General features: G+C 42.7%; 1 protein-coding gene across 1 annotated transcript in view; it reads left to right on the top strand.

Annotated features, from left to right (window-relative positions):
• LOC117360292 (sodium- and chloride-dependent neutral and basic amino acid transporter B(0+)-like) overlaps positions 1 to 27,749 on the top strand; it is a 183,673-nt gene that overhangs the window by 33,879 nt on the left and 122,045 nt on the right. Inside the window, exon 5 of the mRNA XM_033943984.1 lies at positions 16,712 to 16,844. Within this exon, the coding sequence (XP_033799875.1) occupies positions 16,712 to 16,844 (133 nt within the window). The remainder of the gene's footprint in view (positions 1 to 16,711; positions 16,845 to 27,749) is intronic.

Genomic DNA, 27,749 nt, shown 5'->3' on the forward strand with positions numbered 1-27,749 from the left:
GTCCAGAAGTCCCAAAAACCCTCTTAATTGTTTTTTTGAGGTGGGCAAAGGGTATTCTTTCATACAACGCACTTTATCTATTATGGGCTTGATTTGCCCCTTCCCCACTACATATCCCAGGTACTTTACCTCGCGCTGTCCTAGGTAACACTTCTTGAGATTGATAGTGAACCCTGTCTTCCTAAGGGACTCCAATACGGCCCTTATGTGCTCCAGGTGCTGCGCCCAGTCAGTAGAGAAAATCACAATGTCATCCAAGTAAGCTTCAGCGTATTTATGATGCCCCCTTAGTACCTCGGTGATTCCTCTTTGACAATTAACGGCAGCACCATGAAGTCCGAAGGGCATACGCTTGAACTGGTACAACCCGTGGTGGGGTGTGCTAAAGGCAGTTTTAGGTCTGGCACTTGGAGCAAGAGGAATTTGCCAATATCCTTTTGTTAAATCTAGGGTCGAAAGGAATTGTGCTTGTCCCAGTCGGTCGAGGAGATCATCTACCCGGGGCATGGGGAAGGCGTCGAACTGAGAGACTTCGCTAAGCTGGCGAAAATCGATACAGAACCTGGGAGTACCATCGGCCTTAGGTACTATGACAATAGGGCTGCACCAGGGGCTTTGTGAGGGTTCAATAACCCCTAGTGCTAGCATTTTGTCAACCAGGCTCTGTACTAATTCTTTCTTGCCTTCAGTAAGTCTGTAGGGTTTGACCCGGACTACCTTCCCCGGAGTGGTCACAATTTCGTGGGTAACCACCTCAGTTTGACCAGGTATTGGTGAAAACACGTCCGTGAAGGCCTGTACTAGTGTTTCCACTTAGCTTGCCTGCTCGTTGGTCAATTCTACCCCTATGTTGACCCCTTCAACCTGACCCATCTCCGCTATTTGTGGACCTAAATCATCATCAGCGTTTTGCTCCGCCATTAAGGCTAGAGTTTCCCTATCGCATCATGGCTTCAGTAGGTTGACATGGTAGGTTTGAACTCGATTTTTCTCATCCTTAACCCTATAGTCCACTTGGTTTAATTTTTCTACAATTGTCGCTGGGCCCTTCCATTCCGCTAGGAATTTATGAGGGTCAGTGGGTACCAGTATAAGGACTCTATCTCCCACTTTTAACTGGCGCGCCTGGATTCCTCTATCATAATACCTCTTCTGTCTTTTTTGACCCCACTCTAGGTTATGCTTGCCCAGTTGCGCCACCTGGTCCAGCCTCTTCCTCAACTGAGCCAAATATGAGATTACGTTTGTCTCCTCTCTTTCCTGTGAGCCCCATTGGTCTTTGACCACATCCAGTATTCCCCTGGGGACCCTTCCAAACAACATTTCAAAGTGGCTTACCCCTAAGGAGTCCTGGACTTTTTCTCGAGCTGCAAATAGCACCAAAGGGATGAAGAGGTCCCAGTCTCGCTTTTCCTTAATTCCCACTTTTTTTATCATCTGCTTTAACGTTTGATTGAAACGTTCTACCATCCCATTAGCTTGGGCATGGTATGCCGATGTTTTAAGGTGGCGGATCCCAAATCCCTGCCAGAAACTTTCCATGTCTCTGGAGAGGAAATTGCTACCTTGGTCGGTCAAGACCTCCCAAGGGAAACCGACTAAACAGAAAAGGCCCATTATTTCCTTCATCAAGGCCTCCGAGGTGGTTTTGCGTAGCGGGAAAGCCCACGGATATCGAGTCGCTCCATCCATGATAACTAATATGAAACTATATCCCCTGGGTGTTTTCTCTAAAGGACCCACTATATCCATAGCCAACCGGGCTAACGGTTCTCCCACCCTTGGAACTGAAATGAGAGGGACCCTCGCGGGCTTGTTTAGGGAAAGCTTCTGACATGTAGGGCAGGACTTGCAAAAATCCGTCACGTCTTGAGCTACCCCCGGCCAAAAAAATCTACGAGATATTTGAACAGCCGTAGCTTCAGGCCCTTTATGCCCTGAAAGAGGATGGTCGTGGGCCACCTGTAGGATAATCCTCCGGAAACCCTGGGAATTACCAGTTGTTCCCTGCTATCATTGGGCCTTCTCCCTGCAGTGCATCTATACAATAAGCCTTGTCTTACTTTAAAAGTGACAGAGTTGTCAGAGGGGAGGGCTGCTTGCTTCCAAGCTTCCTGTAAGGACGCATCAGCCTTCTGTTCTGCTGGGAAGGTAGGGAATACCTGTACCACCTCCCTAGGAAGCCAGGGTATCTCATTAGTGGAGCTAGCCTGTCTAAGCGCCCGACTCCTCTGCTGTTTCTGCTTCTTGTTCTGAGAATGGGGTTGTCGGTTTGGCCTCTGAGAACCTTCTTGTATCACCTCCCCCGTAAAGGGAAATATAGTCCCCAGTTCTCCCTCTTTAATGGGGTCGGCTGGGCCCTGCGAGTGCGTCCCAATTAGAGCTTGTCTGGGAGCGAGGCACCCTTCTAGGCCTTTCCAGTCCCGCCATAATATGAGATCATAGGGAGCACCGCTATTTTTACTGAGTAGACCCTATCCTTGTATAGAATGGTCGTGGGTCTAAGAGGGTACCTTATTCTGTCTCCATGTACACACTTGATGGAAACTGATTCGCCCTTTTCCCTTATCACTTCTGTAGGGAATAGGTGTCTAAAGCACTGTATGGACATCATGGACTGGTCTGCCCCTGTGTCCACCAGGGCTGCGACCTCATTCCCAGCAACCGAGACTAATACCCGGTACTCTTCAGGGATCTTAGCACTTGTTCCCTGGGTGACCATGAGATCCTTGCGAACCCTACAAAATCTTTGGGTATGCCCAGCCTTCCCACACCGATAGCATCTAAGGGCCTTTTCCGATACAGGCTCCTTAGGCTTGGCATACCCTGAGGTTTTGCAAGCTTGGCCTTGGCCTATAGCTGTCTTGCCCCTCTCCAGACTCTGCGGAGAGGCTGCCCGCTCCTCATCGTAAGTGCCCTGGGCGTCCAAATACGCCTCTGCAACCTCCAGAGTCTGAGCAAGAGTTTTACAGCCTTGTCTCTGTACCCAGCCCCGCAAATTCCTCGGGACTGATTGCAGAAACTGCTCCCTTATAATTTCCAGCACTAGGGCTCTAGGGTCTCCTAGCCATGAGTGTAACCACCTCTCTGCTAGTTTAGACAGTTTCTGAACTAAGGCTTTGGGCCTCTCCTTATCCTGCATTATGGTAGATCTAAATTTCTGCCTATAATGCTCAGGCGTAAATCCCAGGTATTCTAAGATGTGACTTTTAACTGCCTGATAGTCATTGGCTAAATCGGGGATTAAAGTCTGAAACGCTGCCAATGTCTCCCCAGCTAAACAAGGCAGAAGCCTAACAGCCCACTGTCCCTGTGGCCAACTAGCAGCAGTAGCTACTCTCTCAAAAGCTGACAGAAACTCATCCGGAGCATCTGTTGGTGTTATTTTACACAGGTTCAGCATTGAGAGTGGATTAGCTGCTCCTCCTGGTTGCTGAGTGTGGCTTAGTCCTGGCTTGCTGCCTATGGCTGGTGAGGGTCTTTGCAAAAGCTGAGACAGTACCTTTGTTTGCTCCCCCATTGCCAATACCATATCATCATGTTGACGCCTGGCTAATTCCTGCGACCGATACCATAAGTCCTGGTTGGTCTTCAGTATCGCTTGCAAGTCTTCACTTTGTTTCTGCCTTTCTCCCATCAGGAACGCCATCAGCTGCTGCTGATCCATCTTCTTCCAGGTCTGGAACAGAAACAAATTGTATAATGGATTTTAAAATATTTTCATTAAATGTTAATGGCCTCAACCATCTGATTAAAAGGATAAAAAAACACTATTATTTTTAAAACAAAAGAAGGCTAAATCCAAGAGGCACATTTGTCTGTTATAGAATCTAATTAATTAGAGGGAGGTTAGGTAAAGCATTGTTTTTTTGCTCCTGCTGTAGGAAAGAAGGCTGGAGTAGCTATTTAAGTGAATAGGAAATGTACTGCAATGTTCAATTTGGCTATTTCAGATCCTTTAGGAAGATGGTTATATGTAGACATGAGCATGGGAAATACTATGATGGCGCTTTTCAATGTGTATGCCCCTAATTTGAATCAAATTGAGTTTTTCAAGACTCTACAACAATTAGTATTACCACTGGCTACTTCTAATTTAGTAGTGGCTGGGGATTTCAATGCTGGTATGGATCCTTTGATGGATAAAAAACCTAGTAAAATTCTGAAATCATTAGGATTGTACAGTCTTGTGACTTGAAAGATATATGGCAAATACTTCATTTTGATGGGCAGGAATTTTCTTTTTGTTCCCATGTTCAGAAATCCTTTTCAAGTATAGATTACATTTTTGTTTCAGACCAACTAGTTCAACAGACAACACAAGCCTCCATAGATCCAATTATTTTGTCTGATCATTGTGGGGTGTCGGTTGAATTTACAATTGTTAATCAGGATAATAGTAGATCTGTATGGAGATTTGATAATACATTGCTTGTGGATCCAAAACTTTGTGAAGATTTTCAAGTAAAAATGAATGAATATTTCCAAATTAATACCACAAATGAAATCTCTAGGGAAACCTTATGGGATGCTTTTAAGGCAACCAAGAGATGACAAATTATTTCATTTTCAGCACATACTAAGAAACAGGTCAAAAGACAATTTACCAAATTGGAACAAGAAATTAAAGTCTTAGAGTCAAAACTGATTGACAAATGGGAACACTTTACGTTACAAGCTCTTTTAAAAGCTAAATTTAAATATAATGAGATTTCTTATTTTAAAAAAAATTCTTTATTCATTTTTTCATATTACAACAAGTGTATTAGATAAAATCATATGAACTTATAAATACACACTTGATTAATTCTCATATAACACATTAAATATAACATTTCATTACATATTTATATTCTATAATATCTTGAATATTATGTATTATACCTTATATCTAAACAATTATTATTAAATAGAAACCCTCCCATCCCATCCCGGAACAGAATTTCATATAAATATAGTGAGACTATTGACATATTCATATGCATTATAGATAAATAAAAATAATACCCACCCTTTTCCCTTCTGTCAAATATCTTACCTTGGGAAAATGTTAGCAAAAGTCAGTTAATGGTCTCCATATTTTCTGAAATTTATCAAAATATCCTTTTTGTGTTGCTATTGTACGTTCCATTTTATATATATGGCATACAGAATTCCACCAAAAGATATAATTTAATCTGTCATAATTTTTCCAATTGTATGTTATTTGTTGAATTGCTACTCCAGTCAAAATAAATAAAAGTTTGTTGTTATTTGACGAAATTTGACTCTTTGCTCTCATTGCCGTGCCAAATAAAATAGTACCATATGTCAAGGCTACTGGATTTTCCAACATCCTATTTATTTGAGGCCAAATTGATTTCCAAAATAATAATATGAATGGACAATAGAATAAAAGATGATCTAATGTCCCAGCTTCAAGATGACAGTGCCAACATCTATTAGACCTAGAGCTATCTAGTTTTTGTAAACGAACAGGGGTCCAAAAAGCTCTATGCAAAAGAAAAAAACATGTTTGTCTCATAGATGCTGACACTGTACATCTTAATCTTCAAGACCAAAGTCGTGGCCATTGAGATGCAGTAATCTGGTGCTTAATCTCAATGCTCCAAATATCCCTAAGACCATGTTTTGGTTTTTTATTTACAAATTCATATATTAATTTATACCACCTTGCGGCTTGGTAACCCATAGAGTCCATCTGAAAACATAAGAATTCTAGGCTATGATAATTAATAAGACTATTCCATTCAGGGAACCCTGCCTGAATGGCCTTCTTCAATTGCAACCATCTAAAATATTGCGATTTATGAAGACCAAATTTATGTTGCAATTGTGAAAACTCAAGCAGCTTACCGTTATTTATTACATCCTCCAAAGTACGGATTCCTGCCAACATCCAATGCTTCCAGATGATTTTGATCTTGGGGTATAGCCAAATCATTTGAGTTGTTTATTTATTTATTGGAATAGGGGTTAGATTACTTATATACCTTAAAGTTTTCCAGGCATTAACAAATATTTTATGCTCTTTATATAACCTTATTATTATATGAACGAGAACTGACTATAATGTAAACCAGTAAGGAGAGAGTGAAAATCACTTTGTAGGATATGCTCAGAAAAGTGAAACTCTGAAGAGGGGGTGAGAACCCTCTCTTAGGGTAAGAGTTTACCGTCCAGTCATTGCATAAGCTGTTTAAATGATCACCCTCTGAAAACTGGTAAAATTATTATTACTCTTGTCTTGATGCTTCCAAAGTTGATATATGTTATTTCTGATTTTCTTATTATATAAAGCTTATAAAAGGGGGCTATATGCAAATCGCTCATTGCTGTTAGAATCTCATCTGAAATCAGAGGAACAATCTTTGGTGTGTGTTTTACCATATTCTCATTTAGCGTTTCAAACCAAGGACATCGTGGACAAAATTGGGATGATCGTGGATGGAGCGGAGACGGAAGAGACCGCAGTAATAATCCACATCGGGACGAATGATGTCAGCAGGAGTGACTACAGAAGAGGCACGCTGATAGAACAATTCAAGATTCTGGGAAGGAAGCTGAAGTTGAAGGCCCAGAAGATCGTATTCTCAGAGATCCTACCGGTACCGAGGGCAGATGTGAAAAGGCAGGAAGAACTACAATCAATAAATGCGTGGATGAGGAGATGGTGTGAGGAAGAAGGATTCCTCTTCGTGAGAAACTGGACAACGTTCTGGGGCAAGAGCAAGCTCTACAGGAGAGATGGACTGCACCTGAGCACGGCGGGAACAAGACTTCTAGCAAACAAAGTCAAGAGAGGAATAGAACAGGCTTTAAACTAAGAGAAAGGGGAAAGCCGACAGTCGACCTAGCGTCGATGATTCGGAAGAAGGTATCCCGTGAAGATACTGAGGGGAAAAAAGGCAGGGAAGAAACAAGAGACAAATTACAGGAGTCAACTAACCCAGAAGAGGAGGTTAGAAAGATTGTAGCAAAAGAGAAGACACCAAAGACCGAAGCACAGGGAAAAGAAATGAAGACGACAAAATGCCAGGATCTAAACTGCATATATACTAATGCAAGGAGTTTAAGAAACAAAATGGGGGAACTAGAAGCCATGGCCAATGCAGAGGACATAGACATCATTGGAATCTCTGAAACGTGGTGGAATGAGGAAAACAAATGGGATACAGCACTGCCGGGGTACAAGCTCTATCGCCGGGACAGGTCAGGTCAGAAAGGAGGAGGAATAGCCCTATACGTAAAAGAAAGCATACAATCGACAAGAATGGACACAGCGGAGAAGATCAAAAAACTGGAATCGCTATGGGTTAAAATACCGGGTAGGAAAGGGAATGAAATAAAGATGGGCCTATACTATCGTCCACCCGGGCAAACCGGAGATAGCGATAAAGAAATGGATACCGAGATGAAACGAGAATGCAAAAGCGGTTACACAGTTGTTATGGGAGACTTCAACTACCCTGGGATAGACTGGAGTCTTGGAAGCTCAAGATGCGCTAGGGAGACAGAATTCCTGGAGGCTATACAAGATTGCTTCATGGAGCAGCTTGTTAGAGAACCGACGAGAGGAAATGCCACTCTGGATTTAATCCTAAATGGACTAAGGGGACCTGCAAAGGAAGTGGAAGTAGTGGGACCGTTGGGAAACAGCGATCATAATATGATCAAGTTCAAGGTTGAAGTAGGCATACCGAATGGAAAGAGAACCATAGCGAAATCTTTCAACTTCAGGAAAGGAAACTATGAAGCAATGAGGGAAATGGTAAGGAAGAAACTTAGGAACACTTCCAAAAAATGGCAAACAGTAGAACATGCCTGGTCTTTTTTCAAAGACACGGTGAGCGAGGCACAAAATCTGCACATCCCCAGATTCAGAAAGGGGTGCAAAAAGGGTAGAACAAAAGACCCAGTATGGATGACTAAAATAGTGAAGGAAGCGATAGGCAATAAGAAAAATTCATTCAGGAAATGGAAAAAGGACAAAACTGAAGGGAACCAGAAGGAGCACAGGAAGTATCAAAAAGAATGTCACCGTGTGGTTCGAAAAGCCAAAAGAGAGTATGAAGAGAGACTAGCCAGGGAGGCACGAAATTTCAAACCGTTCTTCAGATATGTTAAAGAGAAACAGCCAGCTAGGGAGGAGGTGGGACCGCTGGACAAAGGAGACAGGAAGGGAGCGGTGAAGGAGGAGAAAGAAGTCGCAGAAAGACTCAACATGTTCTTCTCGTCTGTATTTACAAACGAAGACACAACCAACATACAGGAACCTGAACAAATCTTCAATGGAAATCAAGCAGAAAAATTAACATCCATGGAAGTGAGCCTTGATGATGTACACAGGCAGATAGAAAAACCTAAAACTGACAAATCCCCGGGTCCGGACGGAATCCATCCCAGGGTTCTGAAGGAATTAAAGGAGGAGATAGCGGAACTACTGCAGCAAATTTGCAACCTATCCTTGAAAACAGGCATGATCCCGGAAGATTGGAAGATAGCCAATGTCACGCCCATCTTTAAAAAGGGATCAAGAGGTGACCCGGGAAACTACAGACCAGTGAGTTTGACCTCGGTTCCGGGGAAACTGGCGGAAGCACTGATTAAAGCAGTGATTCCCAACCCTGTCCTGGAGGAACACCAGGCCAATCGGGTTTTCAGGCTAGCCCTAATGAATATGCATGAAGCAAATTTGCATGCCTATCACTTCCATCATATGCAAATCTCTCTCATGCATATTCATTAGGGCTAGCCTGAAAACCCGATTGGCCTGGTGTTCCTCCAGGACAGGGTTGGGAATCACTGGATTAAAGAACACATCGATGAACATTTGGAAAGAAACAAACTTTTGATAACAACCCAACATGGTTTCTGCAGGGGAAGATCGTGCCTAACGAACTTATTTCACTTCTTCGAAGGAATTAACAAACGGATGGACAGAGGAGACCCCATAGACATCATATACCTTGATTTCCAAAAAGCCTTTGACAAGGTGCCTCACGAACGTCTACTCCGGAAACTGAAGAACCATGGAGTGGACGGAGACATACATAGATGGATCAGAAACTGGTTGGCGGGTAGGAAACAGAGGGTAGGGGTGAAGGGCTCTACTCGGACTGGATGAGGGTCACGAGTGGTGTTCCACAGGGCTCAGTGCTCGGGCCGCTACTATTTAATATATTCATAAATGATCTAGAAACAGGCACGAAGTGTGAGATAATAAAATTTGCGGACGATGCAAAACTATTTAGTGGAGCTGGGACTAAAGAGGAATGCGAAGAATTGCAAAGGGACTTGAACAAATTGGGGAAATGGGCGGCGAGATGGCAGATGAAGTTCAACGTTGAGAAATGTAAAGTATTGCATGTTGGAAACAGAAACCCGAGGTACAACTATACGATGGGCGGGATATTATTGAATGAGAGTAACCAAGAAAAGGACTTGGGGGTAATGGTGGACATGACAATGAAGCCGACGGCACAGTGCGCAGCAGCCGCTAAGAAAGCAAATAGAATGCTAGGCATAATCAAGAAGGGTATTACAACAAGGACAAAAGAAGTTATCCTGCCATTGTATCGGGCGATGGTGCGCCCGCATCTGGAATACTGCGTCCAATATTGGTCTCCGTACCTTAGGAAGTATATGGCGTTACTCGAGAGGGTTCAGAGGAGAGCGACACGCTTGATAAAAGGGATGGAAAACCTCTCATACGCTGAGAGATAGGAGAAACTGGGTCTCTTTTCCCTGGAGAAGAGGAGACTTAGAGGGGATATGATAGAGACTTATAAGATCATGAAGGGCATAGAGAGAGTAGAGAAGGACAGATTCTTCAAACTTTCGAAAAATAAAAGAACAAGAGGACACTTGGAAAAGTTGAAAGGGGACAGATTTAAAACGAATGCTAGGAAGTTCTTCTTTACCCAATGAGTGGTGGACACCTGGAATGCGCTTCCAGAGGGTGTAATAGGGCAGAGTACAGTACAGGGGTTTAAGAAAGGATTGGACAATTTCCTGCTGGAAAAGGGGATAGAGGGGTATAAATAGAGGATTACTGCACAGGTCCTGGACCTGTTGGGCCGCCGCGTGAACGGACTGCTGAACATGATGGACCTTAGGTCTGACCCAGCAGAGGCATTGCTTATGTTCTTATGTTCTTATGTAAATCAAGCGCATCATCAAACAACATTGGCACATTATGCAATACCATCAAGAGTTTCAAGAATTTCCACGTTTTGCATTTTCAAAAAATCAGAATCTAAAACAAAAATTGGTTCATTCTCAATTTATAAATAAACCTAAGGATGACTTTGCCATTACGGGTGGACATAGCCCGTGTGGTCACTGCAAAATATGCCAGTATAGTGTTACACTACAACAGATGCATATTACCATCAAGAGGAAACACACACTGGCGGCTTCGGATTGTAATTCAAAACAAGTGGTATATATAATACAATGCCCCTGTGGCTTACTATATGTAGGGTGCACGATCCGTAGCGTTAAAATCCGGATAGGTGAGCATGTTAGTAGAATTAGATCAAGCATACAAGAAGCTCCCCTAGTACAGCATTGGCTAAAATATCAGCATGACCCGGCTGACCTGATATTAGACACTATATCTACTACGAGGGGTGGTGATATAGCAAAACTCCTCTGGAGAAAAGAACAAAAGTGGATATATGAGCTTAATACATTACATCCACACGGGTTGAATAATGAAATAGAATGGGTAGCCTTTCTTTAATTTAAGATTCATTTTTTCAAATTTTTTCAGTTTTTTCATTTCAACTCTCTTTATTCATAATGACAGTGGTTCATATACATAAGTATTTTTCAATTTGGTAACGTGATTACGTCATCACGTTTTCATACGGAGCTCCTCCCCCTCTCCTTCGGTTTAAATCTGGTGAGGTGGGCAGCGTCCTCCGTTGTTTGGAACATTTGAACGGACTTTGCAAGCGGTATGTTATCATATATTTTTTGTGCCTCCTTCCTTCCTAATAGCCAGTAAGATGTTACAGTTTCTCCATAGCGTGGTTGATTTAAGGAACTGTCTGCGCTAGGAGTGGGGTATTGATATACTTTTTGTATTCTAGATTGTCTCATGGACATGTACTACAGTTTACAGCGTATTTAATTGAGTGCATCTGGGTCTCCTGAAGCAGATCACGAAACGGGGCCACGTTGAGACCCCTAAAAGTTTATATCTTCAAGATAAGTGCATTAGCATTCCAGCGAGATTTATTGTAATAAGAAAATCAGAAATAACATATATCAACTTTGGAAGCATCAAGACAAGAGTAATAATAATTTTACCAGTTTTCAGAGAGTGATCATTTAAACAGCTTATGCAATGACTGGACGGTAAACTCTTACCCTAAGAGAGGGTTCTCACCCTCTCTTCAGAGTTTCACTTTTCTGAGCATATCCTACAAAGTGATTTTCACTCTATCCTTACTGGTTTACATTATAGTCAGTTCTCGTTCATATAATCTATAGATTTTTACTGACTTCCGTTGAAATATTGTCCCTGTGTTTGGTCAAAACTTTATATAACCTTGGCATTTTGATACTAACAACATGACCGAGACGCAAAGGAAACATGAGTCTCCATTCTAGCCAGAACCAATCTGGTATATTATCAATGGGCTCTGGGAGGATCCAATACATACCTTGACGCAAAATATAGGCTTGATGAAACCTATAAAAATTAGGAAAATTTACCCCACCCTCCACAATTGGCCTTTGCAAAGACACTAAAAGCAATTCTGGGAATTTTACTTAGCCAAATAAATTTTGTTAAAACCCTATTTAATTTTTTATAAAAAGACCCCTGAAAGAAAACTGGTAACATCCCCATTTGGTAACAAACTACAGGTAAAATCATCATCATTTACCACCAAGATAAATGTAAAGGATTCCATTGCTCACACATTTCTGTTACCTTCTGTAATAAACATTTTTCATTAATTTTCATCGTATCATCCACTGTTTTTGTAATCCAGATTCCCAAGTATTTTAAACCATCTTCCTTCCAAATGAAAGAAAATGCATCAAATAAACCTTTTGTACAGTGTACATTTAATGGAAGAACCTCTGATTTATTCCAATTTATTTTGTACCCTGAAAATTTTCTAAATTTCTCAATCAACTCAAGCAAACATGGAATGGTAGATTCTGGATTCCTCAAATAAAGCAAGATATCATCTGCATACGCCAATATTTTATACTCTCTATCTGAACATGGAATACCCTGTATCTCCTTCACCTGTTGAATAGCTAATAATAAGGGTTCCAAAACAATATCAAATAGCAAAGGAGATAAGGGACAACCTTGTCTAACCCCCCCCCCCCTCTGCAAATTAAAACATTCTGAAAACATATTATTAATATATAATCTAGCAGCAGGGGAGCTATACAACATTTGTATTATTTGTATAAATCCCGAACCTATACCAAACCATTCCATTGCCTGATACATAAAGGTCCACTCCACTCGATCAAAGGCCTTTTCTGCATCCAAGGAAACAGAAAAAGCTGGATCCTTCATGGCTTTTGTCAAATATAGCATATGAAATGCCAATCTAGTATTATAAGATGAATGTCTGAGCAATGAATCCTGTTTGATACATACCTATAATGAAAGGGAGAGCTTTAGCCAATCGTAAAGCTAATGTCTTAGCTAAAAGTTTACCATCTACATTAATTAAAGAAATAGGCCTATAATTTGAAACCAAAGTGGGATCTTTATTTTGCTTTGGTAAAACTATAGTTAAAGATTCTGTCATAGTGCCTGTAATACAACCTTTAATAAGTTGAGACTGATAAAGATTTAATAAATAAGGCAATAGGAAATTTTGAAATGATTTATAAAACTCTACCGTATAACCATCTCCACCTGGAGCGGATCCAACTCTAAGGGACTTCAAAGCTGTTCCTAATTCTTTTAATGATATTGGCTCTTCCAAACTTCATTTTATATGTTCAGGAATTTTAGGACCCTCTAATAATTTCAAAAATTCCAAACCATCTTTTTCTTTATCTAAATAAGTCTCAGAAGAATAAAGAGATTATAAAATTTTAAGAATTGTTTTAGGATAGGTTCAATTTGAGTAAAAGTTTCACCCTTCTCATCCTTAATGGCAATTAATTTTGTTTTCTTTTTTTTCGCTTTAAGATATTTTGCCAATATTCTTCCCACCTTATTTGAGTTTCCATAATACAATGCTTGCTGAGAAAATAAATCTTTCCTCATCAATTTAGATGAAATCTCATTATACTTGCCTTTAATCTTTAAAAGATCCTGCTGTATAGAATATTCCCACTTTTCTATTAATTTTGATTCTAAAATTTTAATTTCTTTCTCTAAATCATAAAATTGTTTTTTAACCTGTTTCTTAAGATGAGCCAAATAAGAAATAATTTGTCCTCTCATAGATGCTTTAAAAGCATCCCATAATACTTCCATAGAAATTTCATCCGTATCATTAAATTGAAAATAATCCTTCATTTTAACTATAAGATTCTCACAAAATATTGGATCAGCAAGCAATATATTATCAAATCTCCATATAGGTCTATTAATATCCTGATCTACAACTTTAAGTTCAATCCACATCCCACCATGATCTGACAAAATGATTGGATCAATGGCAGGTTGTGTCACTTGATGTATTAATTGATTTGAAATAAAAATGAGATTTCTTCTAAATTGGTAAGGAAAGATTTATTTTCTCATCAAGCACTGTATTATGGAAACTCAAATAAGGCGGGAAGATTATTGGCAAATTATCTTAAAGCAAAAAAAAGGAAGACAAAAAAAATTACTATTTGAGATGAAATAGGTGAAAATCATACTCAAGCTGAACCTATTTTAAAACAATTTTTAAAATTTTATAAAGCTCTTTATTCTTTTGAGCCTTGGTTTAGGGAATTTTTAAAATTATTAGAGGGACCTAAAATTCCTGAACATATAAAAGGAAGTCTTGAAGAACCTATATCACTAAAAGAATTGCAAATAGCGTTGAAATCTCTAAGAGTTGGATCCGCTCCAGGTGGTGATGATTTCACAGTAGAGTTTTATAAATTGTTTCAAAATACACTATTGCCTTATCTGTTAAATTTATATCAGAATCAACTAAATAAAGGTTGTATTACAGGCACTATGGCAGAGTCTTTAACTATAGTTTTACCAAAGCCAAATAAAGATCCCACTTGGTTTCAAATTACAGGCCTATTTCTTTAATCAATGTTGATGGAAAACTGTTGGCTAAACTTTTGGCTTTACGCCTAGCCAAGGCTCTCCCTTATATTATTGGTATGCACCAAACAGGATTTGTTGCTCGGAGACATTCTTCTAACAACAGCAGGTTGGCTTCATATGCTATATCTAAGAAAAGCCATGAAAGATCCGGCCTTCTCCGTATCCTTGGATGCAGAGAAGGCCTTTGATCGAGTAGAATGAACCTTCATGTATCAGGCCAGGAATTGGTTTGGTATAGGTTCAGGATTTATACAAATGATCCAAACCTTGCATAGCTCCCCTGCTGCTAGATTATATATTAATAATAATTTCTCAGAAAGTTTTAGTCTGCAGAGGGGGGTTGCACAAGGCTGTCCTTTGTCTCCTTTGCTTTTTGATATTGTATTAGAACCCTTGTTATTAGCTATTCAGCAAGCGAAGGAGATACAGGGTATTCCTTATTCAGATTGGGAATATAAAATTTCTGCTTATGCAGATGATATATTGCTTCATTTGAGAAATCCAGAAACAACCATTCCATGCTTACTGGAATTAATTTAAAAATTTGGAAAATTTTCAGAGAATAAGATAAATTGGAGTAAATCAGCAGTTCTTCCACTTAATGTGCATTGTACAAAAGGTCTGTTTGATTCATTCCCCTTTCTATGGAAGGAGGACGGAATAAAATATTTAGGCATTTGGATTAAAAATACGCTGGAAGACACATTGAAAGTGATTGAAAAATTTTTATTAAAGAAGTTAACAGAAATGTTTGAGCAATGGAATCCTTTACATTTATCTTGGTGGGGGAGAGTACAAACTGTTAAAATGATGATCTTGCCTGTGGTTTGTTACCAATTGTGTATGATTCCAGGTTTTTTTTCAGGGCTCTTTTTACAAAAAGTTAAATATTATTTTAACAAAATTTATTTGGCTAGGTAAAATTGCTAGAATTGCTTTAGTGTCTTTACAAAAGCCAATTGCGGAAGGGGGGAGGGTAAATTTTCCAAATTTTTATAGGTATCATCAAGCCTATATTATGCGCCAAGGTATGTATTGGGTCCTCCCGGAGCCCACTGATAATATTCCAGATTGGATATGGTTGGAATGGCGACTCATGTTTCCTCTAAGACTAAACCATGTTCTTAGTATCAAGATGCCTAGAATATATAAAGAAAACAAAATATTAGTAGATACATGGAAAACCTTAAGATATGTGAATAATCTTATACCTATTCCAATACATAAATCAACAAATCAAACTATATGGCTCAACTCCAAGATTCAAATTGGCGGATTTAAGATAATCTGGAAGCATTGGATGATTGCAGGAATACGTGTATTAGAAGATGTTATATCTAATGGTAACCTGCTTGATTTTTCACAGTTGCAACATAAATTTGGTCTTAATAAATCACAGTGTTTTAGATGGTTGCAATTGAAGCAGGCCATTCAGACGGGGTTCCCTGAATGGAAAACTATTAATAATCTATTTAGTTTAGAATTCTTATGCTTTCAGGTGGACTTCCTGGGACACCAGGCTGCACAGTGGTATAAATTGATATCTGGATTTATGAATGAAAAATCAAAGACTGGTGTTAGAGACATTTGGAGCATTGAGATTAAGCATCAAATTACTGCATCTTAATGGCCACGAATTTGGTTTTGGAGGATGAGATGTACAGTGTCTGCATCTGTGAGACAAACTTGTTTTTTTTTCTTACATAGAGCATTTTGGACCCCTGTTCGTTTACAAAAATTAGATAGCTCAAAGTTTAATAGATGTTGGCACTGTAATCTCGAAGCGGGTACTTTAGATCATTTACTCTATTGTCCATTTATTTTGGCTTTCTGGAAATCAATATGGGGCCAAATAAATTGTTTCTTAGAGAATCCATTAGCCCTAACATATGATACTATTTTATTTGGCATGTCAATGAGGGCAAAGAGTCAAATATCCTCAAAAAATAACAGACTTTTGCTAATTATGACTGGAGTCGCCATTCAACATATTACATTTAATTGGAAGAATTGGAGTAGATTAAACTACAATTTCTGGTGGAACTCTTTGTGCCATATTTATAAGATGGAAAGAGCATTAGCCACACAGAATGGACATTTTAGTAAATTTCAGGATGTTTGGGGGCCATTGGCAGGTTATTGTAGTGAATAAATAACATTTTTCCTTTAATAATACAATTGATAATGAGGGGGTAGGGTGGGGGGGGGATTTCTGATTCTTTATTAAAGATTTGGATGAACAAAAAAAAGTATGTTGTATAATATAAGTGAATGTATATGGAATGATTGGGTGGGGAGAGGGGATAGATTAATTTCATTAATTTAAGATGAATTTAATAGAATATTAAGTGATGTTTTTAAGTTCAAATGTTATTTCTTGATTCACTTGTTGTAAGTTGTAAAAATGAATAAAGATTTTATCATAATATGGCCCTTTTTTAACAGGTAAATGCAATGTAACTTCAGAAGGTATTGTCTCTACAATGAACTTGACATGGGTGCAAGCAAATAATCTAACTTGTGATCTCAACAGTACATCATATCAGTTATTTGAAAGCCCAACTATGCAATACTGGGAGTAAGTATATATGACCATATATATCAGTTAAACGTATTGTAACCTTTAGAGTCTAGGCTTACACGTATTTATGTGTTTAAAAATAGATATCATTTTGTCACTTATCCATCTATACAACATTATAGTCTTTACTTACATTTCAAATGATAGCCAGTGGAGGGTAGCATATCCTCACTTTTTTCAACCCGTCAGTACCGTAGTTTGGATGCCGCAGCTTTATTTGCTCCCCATCCTTCAATTAAAGTGCCCATGTACAGTTCAAGACTTCTGTATGCGCTTCTTAAATGGGGGTGCTAATGAGGTCCTTGATACCACACTCAGTGTAGCAGGCTTTGGCTCAACAGCAAAGAAATTGGGAAAAAGGTACTAGCTAAAAACAGGTTAAGTGTGTGTGTGGGGGGGGGGGGTGCAGGGGAGGGGGCTGTCTAGCACCAAGATGAAAACTTACAGTGCTCACGTGCAGTTATAGATGGGCTTCTTTCCTGATCCCTTATCCCTTTTTTGTTCTCTTTTCTGTACTAAGTTGTAGTTCCTCCCTCCATCTCCCTCTTGTTGATAATACGTCTGTGATCCCCCTAAAAATTATTGGTCTACCCTATTTTTTTAAATTGTTCATCACTTTGTAATTTATGAAAATAGTGATTTTATCAAACCTCAAATAAACTTGAAACTTATGTCTGCCACATAAATGATAACAGTATTGGCATCCGTGAGGTCAATCGCAGGATTGGGATTTACCGTAGCTCTACAACACAGAAAGTGGAAAGCAGATAACAGCAACAAGTAAGGGATGACCTAAAGAATGAAGCATTTTAAAAACCTTTTCACATCTACAGATACGTTTTACCTGGAGACTTTGCATCCATTTATAAAACATAGGTACACATATATTCTCACACTAGTCTTTAAGCCCGTTACATTAACGGGTGCTAGAATAGATGTGTGTGTCTGTCTTTCTTTCTCTCTCTCTCCTTGGCCGCTGTCTGTCTGTTTGTTTTTTAGCATACCCCTCCTCCTAAGCAGCCCCTTTTCTCTCTCTCCCTGGCCCCCTGTTTTGCCCTGCCTACCTGCTCTTGGCCCCCTTTCTGTTCCCCCCCTTCCAGAGCAAAGCATGATTGCTGCCTACCCCAGCACACCCATCCCCACAAAGCAGGCCCTTTTCCCTCTCCCCCTGGCCCCCTTTTGTGCCATGTCTGCCTGCTCCATGGCCCCCTTCTGTTCCCCCCTCCCAGAGCAAAGCATGTTTGCTGTCTGGTCCCCAGCACACCCCTCCCCCCCAAAGCAGACCCCTTCTCCTCTCCCCCTGGGCCGAGTGAGTGGCTAGAGCTATAGCCTCAGCACCCTAAGGTTGTGGGTTCAAATCCCATGCCCTTGTGACCCTGGATAAGTCACTTAACCCCCCATTGCCCCAGATACATTAGTTTTTTTAATTTATTTATTAAATTTTCTATGCCGTTCTCCCAAGGGAGCTCAGAACGGTTTACATGAATATATTCATAGATTATAAGGCCACCAGGACAGATAGGGAAAATGCCCTCCCCTGCCCCTCATCATCATTAAATGGAATATAAGACTATTTCTTTGTTGAGATGGCACATACAATTTCAAAAATGACCTCCTTATGCTTATGGAAACTGAATCAGAAAAGGAGCAGTATGCACACTGCAGCAATGGCAAGGTAGAATGTGTTCACCATAGGGAAGAGGAAAACATTATTTTACTGAACTTTGTATGGCTAATAGTTGGAAGACAACTACAGAAAACAAATAATCTTACTTCGTATTATACAGTATATGCCGCCTCCCCCTTCCCGTGGTCCCGACAAACCTCTCGCCTCTAGCAGCATAACATAACATAACATAAGCAGTGCCTCTGCTGGGTCAGACCAGAGGTCCATCCCGCCCAGCAGTCCGCCCCCGCGGCGGCCCAACAGGTCATGACCTGCCTTAATCACCAGAAGGGGCCCTCTTGCCCCCTAGGTTTCTCATCGAAGTCCTATCTTCCCATCAATGTCCTAACCCTCCGGCCTTGCACCTGTACGACCTGGTGAGCTGTCTATACTTATGCAATACCCCAGCACCTCCCTCAGTACCCCACGATCCCCTTTTCCCTCAGGAATCTGTCCAATCCCTGTTTGAATCCCTGTACTGTACTCTGCCGGATCACTTCCTCCGGGAGCGCATTCCATTTGTCCACGACCCTTTGGGTGAAGAAAAACTTCCTTGCATTTGATTTGAACCTATCTCCCTTCAGTTTCTCTGAGTGCCCCCTCGTACCTGTCGTCCCTTTTAGTCTGAAGAACCTGTCCCTGTCCACCCTCTCTATGCCCCTAAGTATTTTGAAGGTCTCTATCATATCCCCCCTGAGCCTCCTCTTTTCCAGAGAGAAGAGCCCCAGTTTATCCAGCCTCTCGGCATATGGGCAGTTTTCCAGCCCTCTTACCAGTTTCGTTGCCCTCCTTTGGACTCTCTCAAGAACTGCCATGTCCTTCTTGAGGTGCGGCGACCAATATTGAACGCAGTATTCCAGATGTGGGCGCACCATCGCTCGATACAGCGGCATGATGACTTCCCGCGTCCTGGTTGATATGCCCCTCTTGATGATGCCCAGCATCCTGTTGGCTTTCTTCGAGGCTGCTGCACACTGTGTGGATGGTTTCATGGATGGATCCACTAGCACACCCAAGTCTCTCTCAAGTCCGGTGTCTTCCAGCAATCTCCCCCCCATTTTATACTCGAACAACGGGTTCTTTTTCCCTATGTGCATGACCTTGCATTTATCTACATTAAAGCGCATTTGCCATTTGTTTGCCCAGTCCTCCAGCTTATCGAGGTCCCTTTGCAGTTCCTCACACTCCTCCCTAGTCCTAACTCTGGCGCAGAGTTTGGTATCGTCTGCAAATTTTATAACCTCCGTTTCCAGGTCATTGATAAATATGTTGAAGAGTAGCGGCCCCAGCACCGATCCCTGCGGCACACCGCTCGTGCCTCCCCGCCAGTCAGAATATTGGCCCTTTACTCCGACCCTCTGTAGTCTACCTGACAGCCAGTGCTTGATCCATCTGTGTACATCCCCGCCCACCCCGTGGTTCCACAGCTTCCTAAGCAGCCTTTCATGTGGCACCTTGTCAAAGGCCTTTTGAAAATCGAGGTAAATGATGTCTATGGGTTCCCCTTTGTCCACCTGACTGCTTATTCCCTCAAAGAAGTACAGAAGGTTTGTCAGGCATGACCTTCCCTTACAGAATCCGTGCTGGCTTGTCCGCAGTAGGCCATTTTTCTCGATGTGCTCGCAAATGCTGTCCTTGATCATTGTTTCCACCATCTTCCCTATAACTGAAGTCAGACTCACCGGCCTGTAGTTCCCGGGGTCACCTCTCGATCCCTTCTTAAAGATAGGTGTGACATTCGCCAGTTTCCAGTCCTCTGGTACCTCTCCAGTTTTCAAGGATAGGTTGCAAACATGCTGGATTGCGCCCGCTATTTCCTGACTTAGTTCCTTTAGAACCCTTGGGTGGATCCCATCCGGTCCCGGTGATTTGCCGCTTTTCAGTCTGTCAATCTGCTTGAGGACAACCTCCCGACTTACCTCTATATGCCCCAATCTTTTGGCCTGCTCCCCACTCATGAGCTCCTCTGAGTCCGGTATATTGGACGTGTCCTCGCTCGTGAAGACCGACGAGAAGAACGTGTTCAACCTCTCAGCTACCTCTTTATCCTCCTTAATCACTCCCTTCCTCTCCCCATCGTCCAATGGCCCCACCTCCTCTCTCACTGGTTGCTTCCCCTTTACGTAACTGAAGAATGCTTTGAAGTTTTTTGCCTCCCTGGCCAGCCCCTCCTCGTATTTCCCTTTTGCTTTTCTAACCTCTCGGTGGCATTCCTTTTGGCATTTCCTGTGCTCCTGGTGATTTTCCTCCGTTGGATCCCTCTTCCATTTCCGGAAGGACACTTTCTTGTCACTGATTGCCCTCTTTACTTCAGGTGTCATCCAAACCGGGTCTTTTGACCGCTTGTTCTTGCGGCCTTTCCTGAAACTGGGGATGTACAGTTTTTGCGCTTCCTGCAGTGTGTCCCTGAGAACGGTCCAGGCGCTCCCTACAGTCTCCATCCTAAAGCCGTTCCTGAGCTTCCCACCATTTTCCTCATAGCAACATAGTTCCCTTTCCTGAAGTTGAGCGCAGTCGTTGCGGTCCTCCCCACTATGGGTGACCCCCTTTCTAATGTGAATCTGATCACGTTGTGATCACTGTTGCCTAGTGTTCCTCCCACTTCTACCCCTCTTGCAGGCCCCCCTAATCCGTTAAGGATGAGGTCAAGAGTAGCACCCCCTCGCGTCGGTTCCTTGACTAGTTGCTCCATGAAGCAGTCCCTCACAGCTTCTACGAATCCTGCTTCCCTCGTGGAGTTGGAGTGTCCCATACTCCAGTCTATCCCCGGGTAGCTGAAGTCCCCCATCACTGTTACACTTCCAGTCCTGCATTCCTGTCTCAGTTCTGCTTCCAAGTCGTGTCCTATTGTTTCTGACGCACCAGGCGGGCGATAATACAGCCCCAGCTTTATGTCTGCACTCTTCTTTCCCGGCAATTTGACCCATAGCGATTCTAGCTCCTCTGCCTTTGTTGCCGTATCGATCCCAATCGAGTAGATATAGTCCTTTATATACAGCGCTATGCCTCCCCCTTCTTGTGGGTCCTGTCCCTCCTGTAGAGCTTGTACCCTGGCAGCACCACATCCCATTGATTTTCCTCTGTCCACCAGGTTTCTGTAATTCCTATTATATCCTATTATTTGCGTATAAGCACTGTAGGTCCCGGTGTTTGTCCTCCACCTCTGCCTTTACCTGGGCTGCCTTCCCTTGGGTCTCGGGCCGTTTTCCCGCTCCCGGTGCCTCTGCTGTGCCCTCCGCCTTTACCCTCGCAACTCTCTTCCTCCCCATGTCCCCTCCACCCCACCTCCCCGCTTTTCCCCGGGGAGTACCAGCCCCCTCCCATGCTATCGTCCCCTGGGCCTTGGTTTGTTTCCCCTTGCCTTGTGGCTCCCCTTTGCCCTGTGGCTCCACCTTATTGACTTCTGTTTGCACCCTAGTGCCATCTTGTCCTCCTGAATCCCCTGTTTTCCCCTTCCCCTTAGGCTTCTCCCAGCAAGTTGCTGTTACCTGGTGTTTCCCTCGCTGTCTGATCGTGAGTTCCATCGGACCCCCGTCCTCCTCCCTGCAGTCAGCCCGTTCAGCATCTTTTCTGGATACTGCTGTCCGAAGCGTCATCAGGTCAGCTGTCGGCTTTCCCCCTCTCTGTAGTTTAAAGCCCTCTCGATCTCCTTCTTTACGTTGGCTGCTAGTATTCTTGTTCCCGCCGTGCTCAGGTGCAGGCCATCCCGCCTGTAGAGCTTGCTCTTTCCCCAGAAGGACGACCAGTTCCTCACAAAGTGGAAGCCCTCCTCCTTGCACCACCTCCTCAGCCACGCATTCACCTCCTGGAGCTCAGCCTGCCTCCTTGCATCTGCCCTCGGGACCGGCAGGATCTCCGAGAATGCTATCCTCTGTGACCTCCATTTCAGCTTCCTTCCCAGGACCCTGAACTGGTCTGTTAGCGCAGGCATGCTGAAATTCCTCCGGCTCACATCATTTGTTCCGACGTGGACAATTACTGCTGTCTCCTCCATTTCGGCTCCGTCCAAGATCCTCTCGATTCTGTCGGCAATGTCCTTTGTCCTGGCCCCAGGGAGACATGTCACCAGCAGGTCCTCTCGACCTCCGGCTACGTGACTGTCCACCTCCCTCAGGATCGAGTCTCCCACAACAATTGCAGTCTTTCGCTTCCTCAAGAGCCTCCTCTGCCTCAGGTCCGTGTCCATGGTGAATCTGGGCGCTCCTCCCTCGGGGTCCTTGGCTTCCTCTGCCCTCCTGGCCTCTCCACTGGCCTCTCCACTAGGTCCATCCTCCGGTGGGTCCTGGCTCTCGTCTGATGACACCTGTCTGAGTTGCTGCTGGTTCTGCTCCTCGACCCTCCTGTAGCTCTCCTCGATGAATCTCTCAAGGTCCCTCACCTGATCTTCAATGGAGCTGTTTCTGTCTGCAGCAGCCGCAGCACTCTACACATGCTGCTTCGCAGCCTTCAACTGCCCTGATTTGGTCGGCCGCGTCTCTGATGATGTCATCAGGGACGCGGTGGAGCAAATCAGGGCAGTAGAAAGCCATGAAGCAGCATGTGTAGAGTGCTGCGGCTGCTGCAAGAGGTGAGAGGTTTGTCGGGACCGCGGGAAGGGGCGGCGGCAAGGGAGTAAGGGTAGCGTCCAGACCGCGTGAAGGGGTTCGTGTGCGCCGGGGGGGATGGGTGCGATGACGACGAAACCGACTCCTCCTGGCAGCTGCACCGCCGCGCGGGCCTTAAACCGACAGGCGAAGGCGTCCTGGAGTCCTTTGTAGCGGATGGGGAGTGTGATGGGGCATGGGGCGAGCGAGCGCCTCTCCCCCCAACAACCAACTTCAGATTTAAGTTTGTCCATCTACCACTGTGCGGAGCCCTTTTCGGCGTCTGGCCTCTGCCAAATCCCGGCCCTGCTCTCCTTCCAATAAGTGCCGGTCCCTCACTCCCCCGCCGTCTGGCGCATGCGCACTCGTTGAAAACAGCGGCGCGAGGTGGAGAGCAGGGAGGCCTACCATTTTATTATATTAGATTAAAAACTGCCTTGGGGACAAAGTACCTGTTAGCATCTGTACCTATTTTTTCAGAAGCTGTAACTGTCCTGGAAAACATGAAAACAATATGGAGCAATTCTGTAACTGGATGCCCCATTTAAAGGACATATATATCAGAGTTTACAAGCACAACATTACTTGAATACAGTACTCCCTGAAATTCACAGGGGTTCCGTTCTAGGAACCCCCGTGAATTTTGAAAAACTGCAAATGCGGTTTTTCGCCTGTCAAAGGCAGGGGAGGCAGGAGAGGGCAGCTAGATCACCAGTGGATGAAGAAAATCACTCGTGGTCTGCTTCGAGCCACACCAGTCAGGAACTGTTTTGACATGCAGCTCCTGATTTATGTAGCCCGACTTTACTACAGGAAGAAGCAGTCGGAGCAGACCGCAAATGAGCGAGTCTGCGATTCGCGAACTGCGAATTCACGGGGGAACACTGTACACAGACAAAGAGAAACAGTGTTGGGGGAGGGGGAAAATACAATATACAAACAAAAAAAAAATGTAAAGGCAATACAGATAGGAAGGGGTAAAGCTAATGTACTGTACTGACAGAAAAAAAAGTTTCTTAGATGTCACATTTTCTATATTTTGTGGCAGGGTATGAATTGGATCCTCCTAGAGCTCATGGAAAAACTCCCAGATTGGTTGTGGTTGGAATGGCGACTCATGTCTTCTCTGCGATTAAGCCACGTTCTCAGTATCAAAATGCCTAGGTTATATAAAGAAAATAGAATATTAGTAGATACATGGAAAACTTTAAGATATGTGAATAACTTAACACCTATCCCAGTACATAAATCGACGTATCAGACCCTATGTCTGAACTCCAAGATTCAAATTGGTGGATTCAAGGTCATCTGGAAATATTGGATGATGGCAGATATACGTACTTTAGATGATATTTCTTTCTTTTTTTTTTTTTTCCAAATTCTTTATTCATTTTTCATCTTACATCAAGCACACAATATTACATCATTTAAAACTTTAACACATCACTTGAATTTCTTTCTATTGTCATCGTAAATACTTAAATTTATTCCCTCCCCACCCACCCTTCCCATAAAAATTTCATAAATATTATATTCTTATCTATTGATTAAACCTTTAATAGAACTTTATACCATCCCCACTCCCCCTATATATAAATATACTGTCAGTAGGAAAATGATGTCTAATCATTACAATAATTTGTCAATGGCCCCCAAATCTTTTTAAAATTATTATAATTCCCTTTCTGTATAGCAATTGTTCTTTCCATTTTGTAAATGTGGCACAATGAATTCCACCAGATTGTATAGCTAAGATTATTGTAATTTTTCCATTTATTGGTGATATGTTGCATGGTGACTCTTGTCATAATCAATAAAAGTTTATTATTGCTTGATGAAATTTGACTTTTTGTTCTCATTGATGATGTTATTGCAACACAAATTTGGTCTTAATAAATCACAAAGTTATAGATGGTTGCAATTGAAATAGGCCATTCAGGTAGGGTTCCCTGAATGGAAAAATCTTAGTAGTCAGAATAGTCTGCCATTCTTATGTTTTTAAGTGGATTTCCTGGGACATTAGGCCGCCCAGTGGTATAAACTAATATCTGGATTTTTAAATAAGAAACCGAAAACAGGTCTAAGAGACATGTGGAGCATTGAGATTAAGCCCCAAATTACTGTGTCTCAATGGCCACAAATTTGGGCTTGGAGGATGAGGTGTATAGTGTCTGCATCTATGAGACAAACTTAGGTTTTTCTTTTACATACAGCATTTTGGACCCCGGTTCATTTACAGAAGTTAAATAGCTCTAAGTCAAATAGATGCTGGCACTGTCATCTCGAAGCTGGGACATTAGATCATTTGTCATTCTATTGTCCATTGATTCTTGCTTTTTGGAAATCAATATGGGGTCAAATAAATTGTTTGTTGGAAAATCTGGTGGCATTATCATATGATACTGTACTGTTTGGCATGTCAATGAGGGCTAAGAGCAAAATATCATCTAATAATAACAGGCTTCTACTTATTATGATTGGAGTTGCCAAACAACAGATTATGAATAACTAGAAAACCTGGGAGAGACTGAATTACAGTTTCTGGTGGATCTCTTTATGTCACATTTATAAAATGGAAAGGATAATAGCTACACAGCAGGGGAATTTTAGGAAATTTCAGGATATTTGGGAGCCATTAACAATATTGTCTATTTTATAATTTTTATTCGTTTTTACAACTTACATCAAGTGTAACAAGAAATAACATTTGAATTAGAAAACATCACTTGAATTGCTATTAATTTCATCTAAAATTCATGAAATTTAACCTCCCTTCCCATCCCTATCACATCAAAAATATTCATTTAATATATTATATAATATATATTTTAATAAAATTTCAAAATATCAAAAAATACCATCCCTTCCACCCATCCCCACCCCCACATTTCAATTCTCTTATTAAGGGAAAATGTTTATTACTCATTACAAAAGTCTGTTAATGGTCCCCAAACCTCTCGAAATTTACCAAAATATCCTCTCTGTATGGCTAATGTTCTTTCCATTTTATATAGATGACATACAGAACTCCACCAGAAACTGTAATTTAATCTGCTCTGATTTTTCCAATTGAATGTAATCTGTTGAATGACAACTCCAGTCATAATAAGTAAAAGCACAGAGGGGCATAATAAAAAAAACACGTCTAAGTCCCCTTTTGGCGTAAGGCCTTAAACGTTGAAAGTAGAAGCAGGGAAAATGTCCATTATAAAAAAAACGTCAAAAAGGAGAGGTTTTTTTTTTATAATGGCCTGCCTATACTTTCAGCTGTTTAAACGACCAGACCACCACTACATCTAAACTTATACCATATAATCAACCTAAAAAAAGCCTAAGCCCCAAACGTCCAAAACAGAATCCACCCCCCTCCGCCCGACGACATCGGGGCAAGAGGGAACCCAAGCCCTCTTACCCCAGTGGCACCCCGACTCCCCGACTACATTCGGGGCAACAGGGAACCCAAGCCCTCTTGCCTCAGTGGCACCCCAACCCCCCGTCTACATTCGGGGCAAGAGGAAGCCCAAGCCCTCTTGCTCCAGCGGCACCCCAACTCCCCGACTACGTTCGGGGCAAGAGGGACCCAACCGGCCTATGTGCCTAAGGCCCCGCCCACAGGAGTGGCCTAAGACAACTAGGCCGATTCCTGTTGGCCCAGGCACCTCAAGCCCCACCTGTGGGCAGGGTTTGAGCCATCTGGGCCAATCAGGCCCTAAGGCCAGCCATTCAGAGATGGCTGGTCTGTCAGAAGAATGGGCTTGGCACCCATCCATCCGACCAACATTTTCTAAGGTACAGGGAAGGGGGGTGGGGTGGGGGTCGTGGGGGGTCACAGATCAGCAGGGGGGCCGATCGGGGGTTTGGGGGGGCGGTCATAGGGGGGTTTCATCGAGGGCAGGAGGGCCTGGGATCCCTCCTGCCCGTATTTTAGTGGGGGTTAGAGGGTGTCGCGGGCCAGGAGGGCTTGGGCTCCCTCCTTGCCCCAACGGACTCGGCCCAGGGGAGGTTTGGGATCAAGGGCCAAGAGGGCTTGGGCTCACTCTTGAACCCGAACGTAGTCGGGGAGTCAAGGTGCTGCGGGCCAGGAGGGCTTGGGCTCCCTCCTGCCCTGATCGTTGGGGGGGGGAAGGGTTTGATCGCGGCAGGAGAGATGAGACATCTCTCCTGCCACAATCATTGCTTAGGGGGGTAGGCAGGTTGCTGGGGCCGCTGAGCTGATCTCAGCAGCCACGATCAGCTCAGCGGCCCCTTTTCGGCACTTATATCTGTTTTGACTTGGTGTAAGTCAAAACGTATATGTGCCAACTAGGCAACCTGCCTAAAGTTTTGGTTATACCTGCTGCATGCCTAGGTCTAGGTCTGCCCACCTCCCGCCCACCGCCCGCCCTTTCCCCGCCTCTAAAAATGCCTCTTTTCTCTCTGTGCGTTTAGAGGCAGGGGAAAGGCCTAAGCTGGTTTTAGATATGTCTAAAACCAGCTTTGATTATGGGTTTGGCGATCAGGCTTTTTGATCGTCCAAGTACCCATTTAGGCCACTTTTTAGACTTTTTTAAAAATTATTATTATTATGAGCCCCTTATTGTTTTTTTTTTTTAAGAAATCTGACATTTTGCTCTCATTGACATGCCAAATAAAATAGTATCATATGTCAAGGCC

The sequence above is a fragment of the Geotrypetes seraphini genome, chromosome 5, assembly GCF_902459505.1.
Source record: "Geotrypetes seraphini chromosome 5, aGeoSer1.1, whole genome shotgun sequence".
NCBI lineage: Eukaryota > Metazoa > Chordata > Amphibia > Gymnophiona > Dermophiidae > Geotrypetes > Geotrypetes seraphini.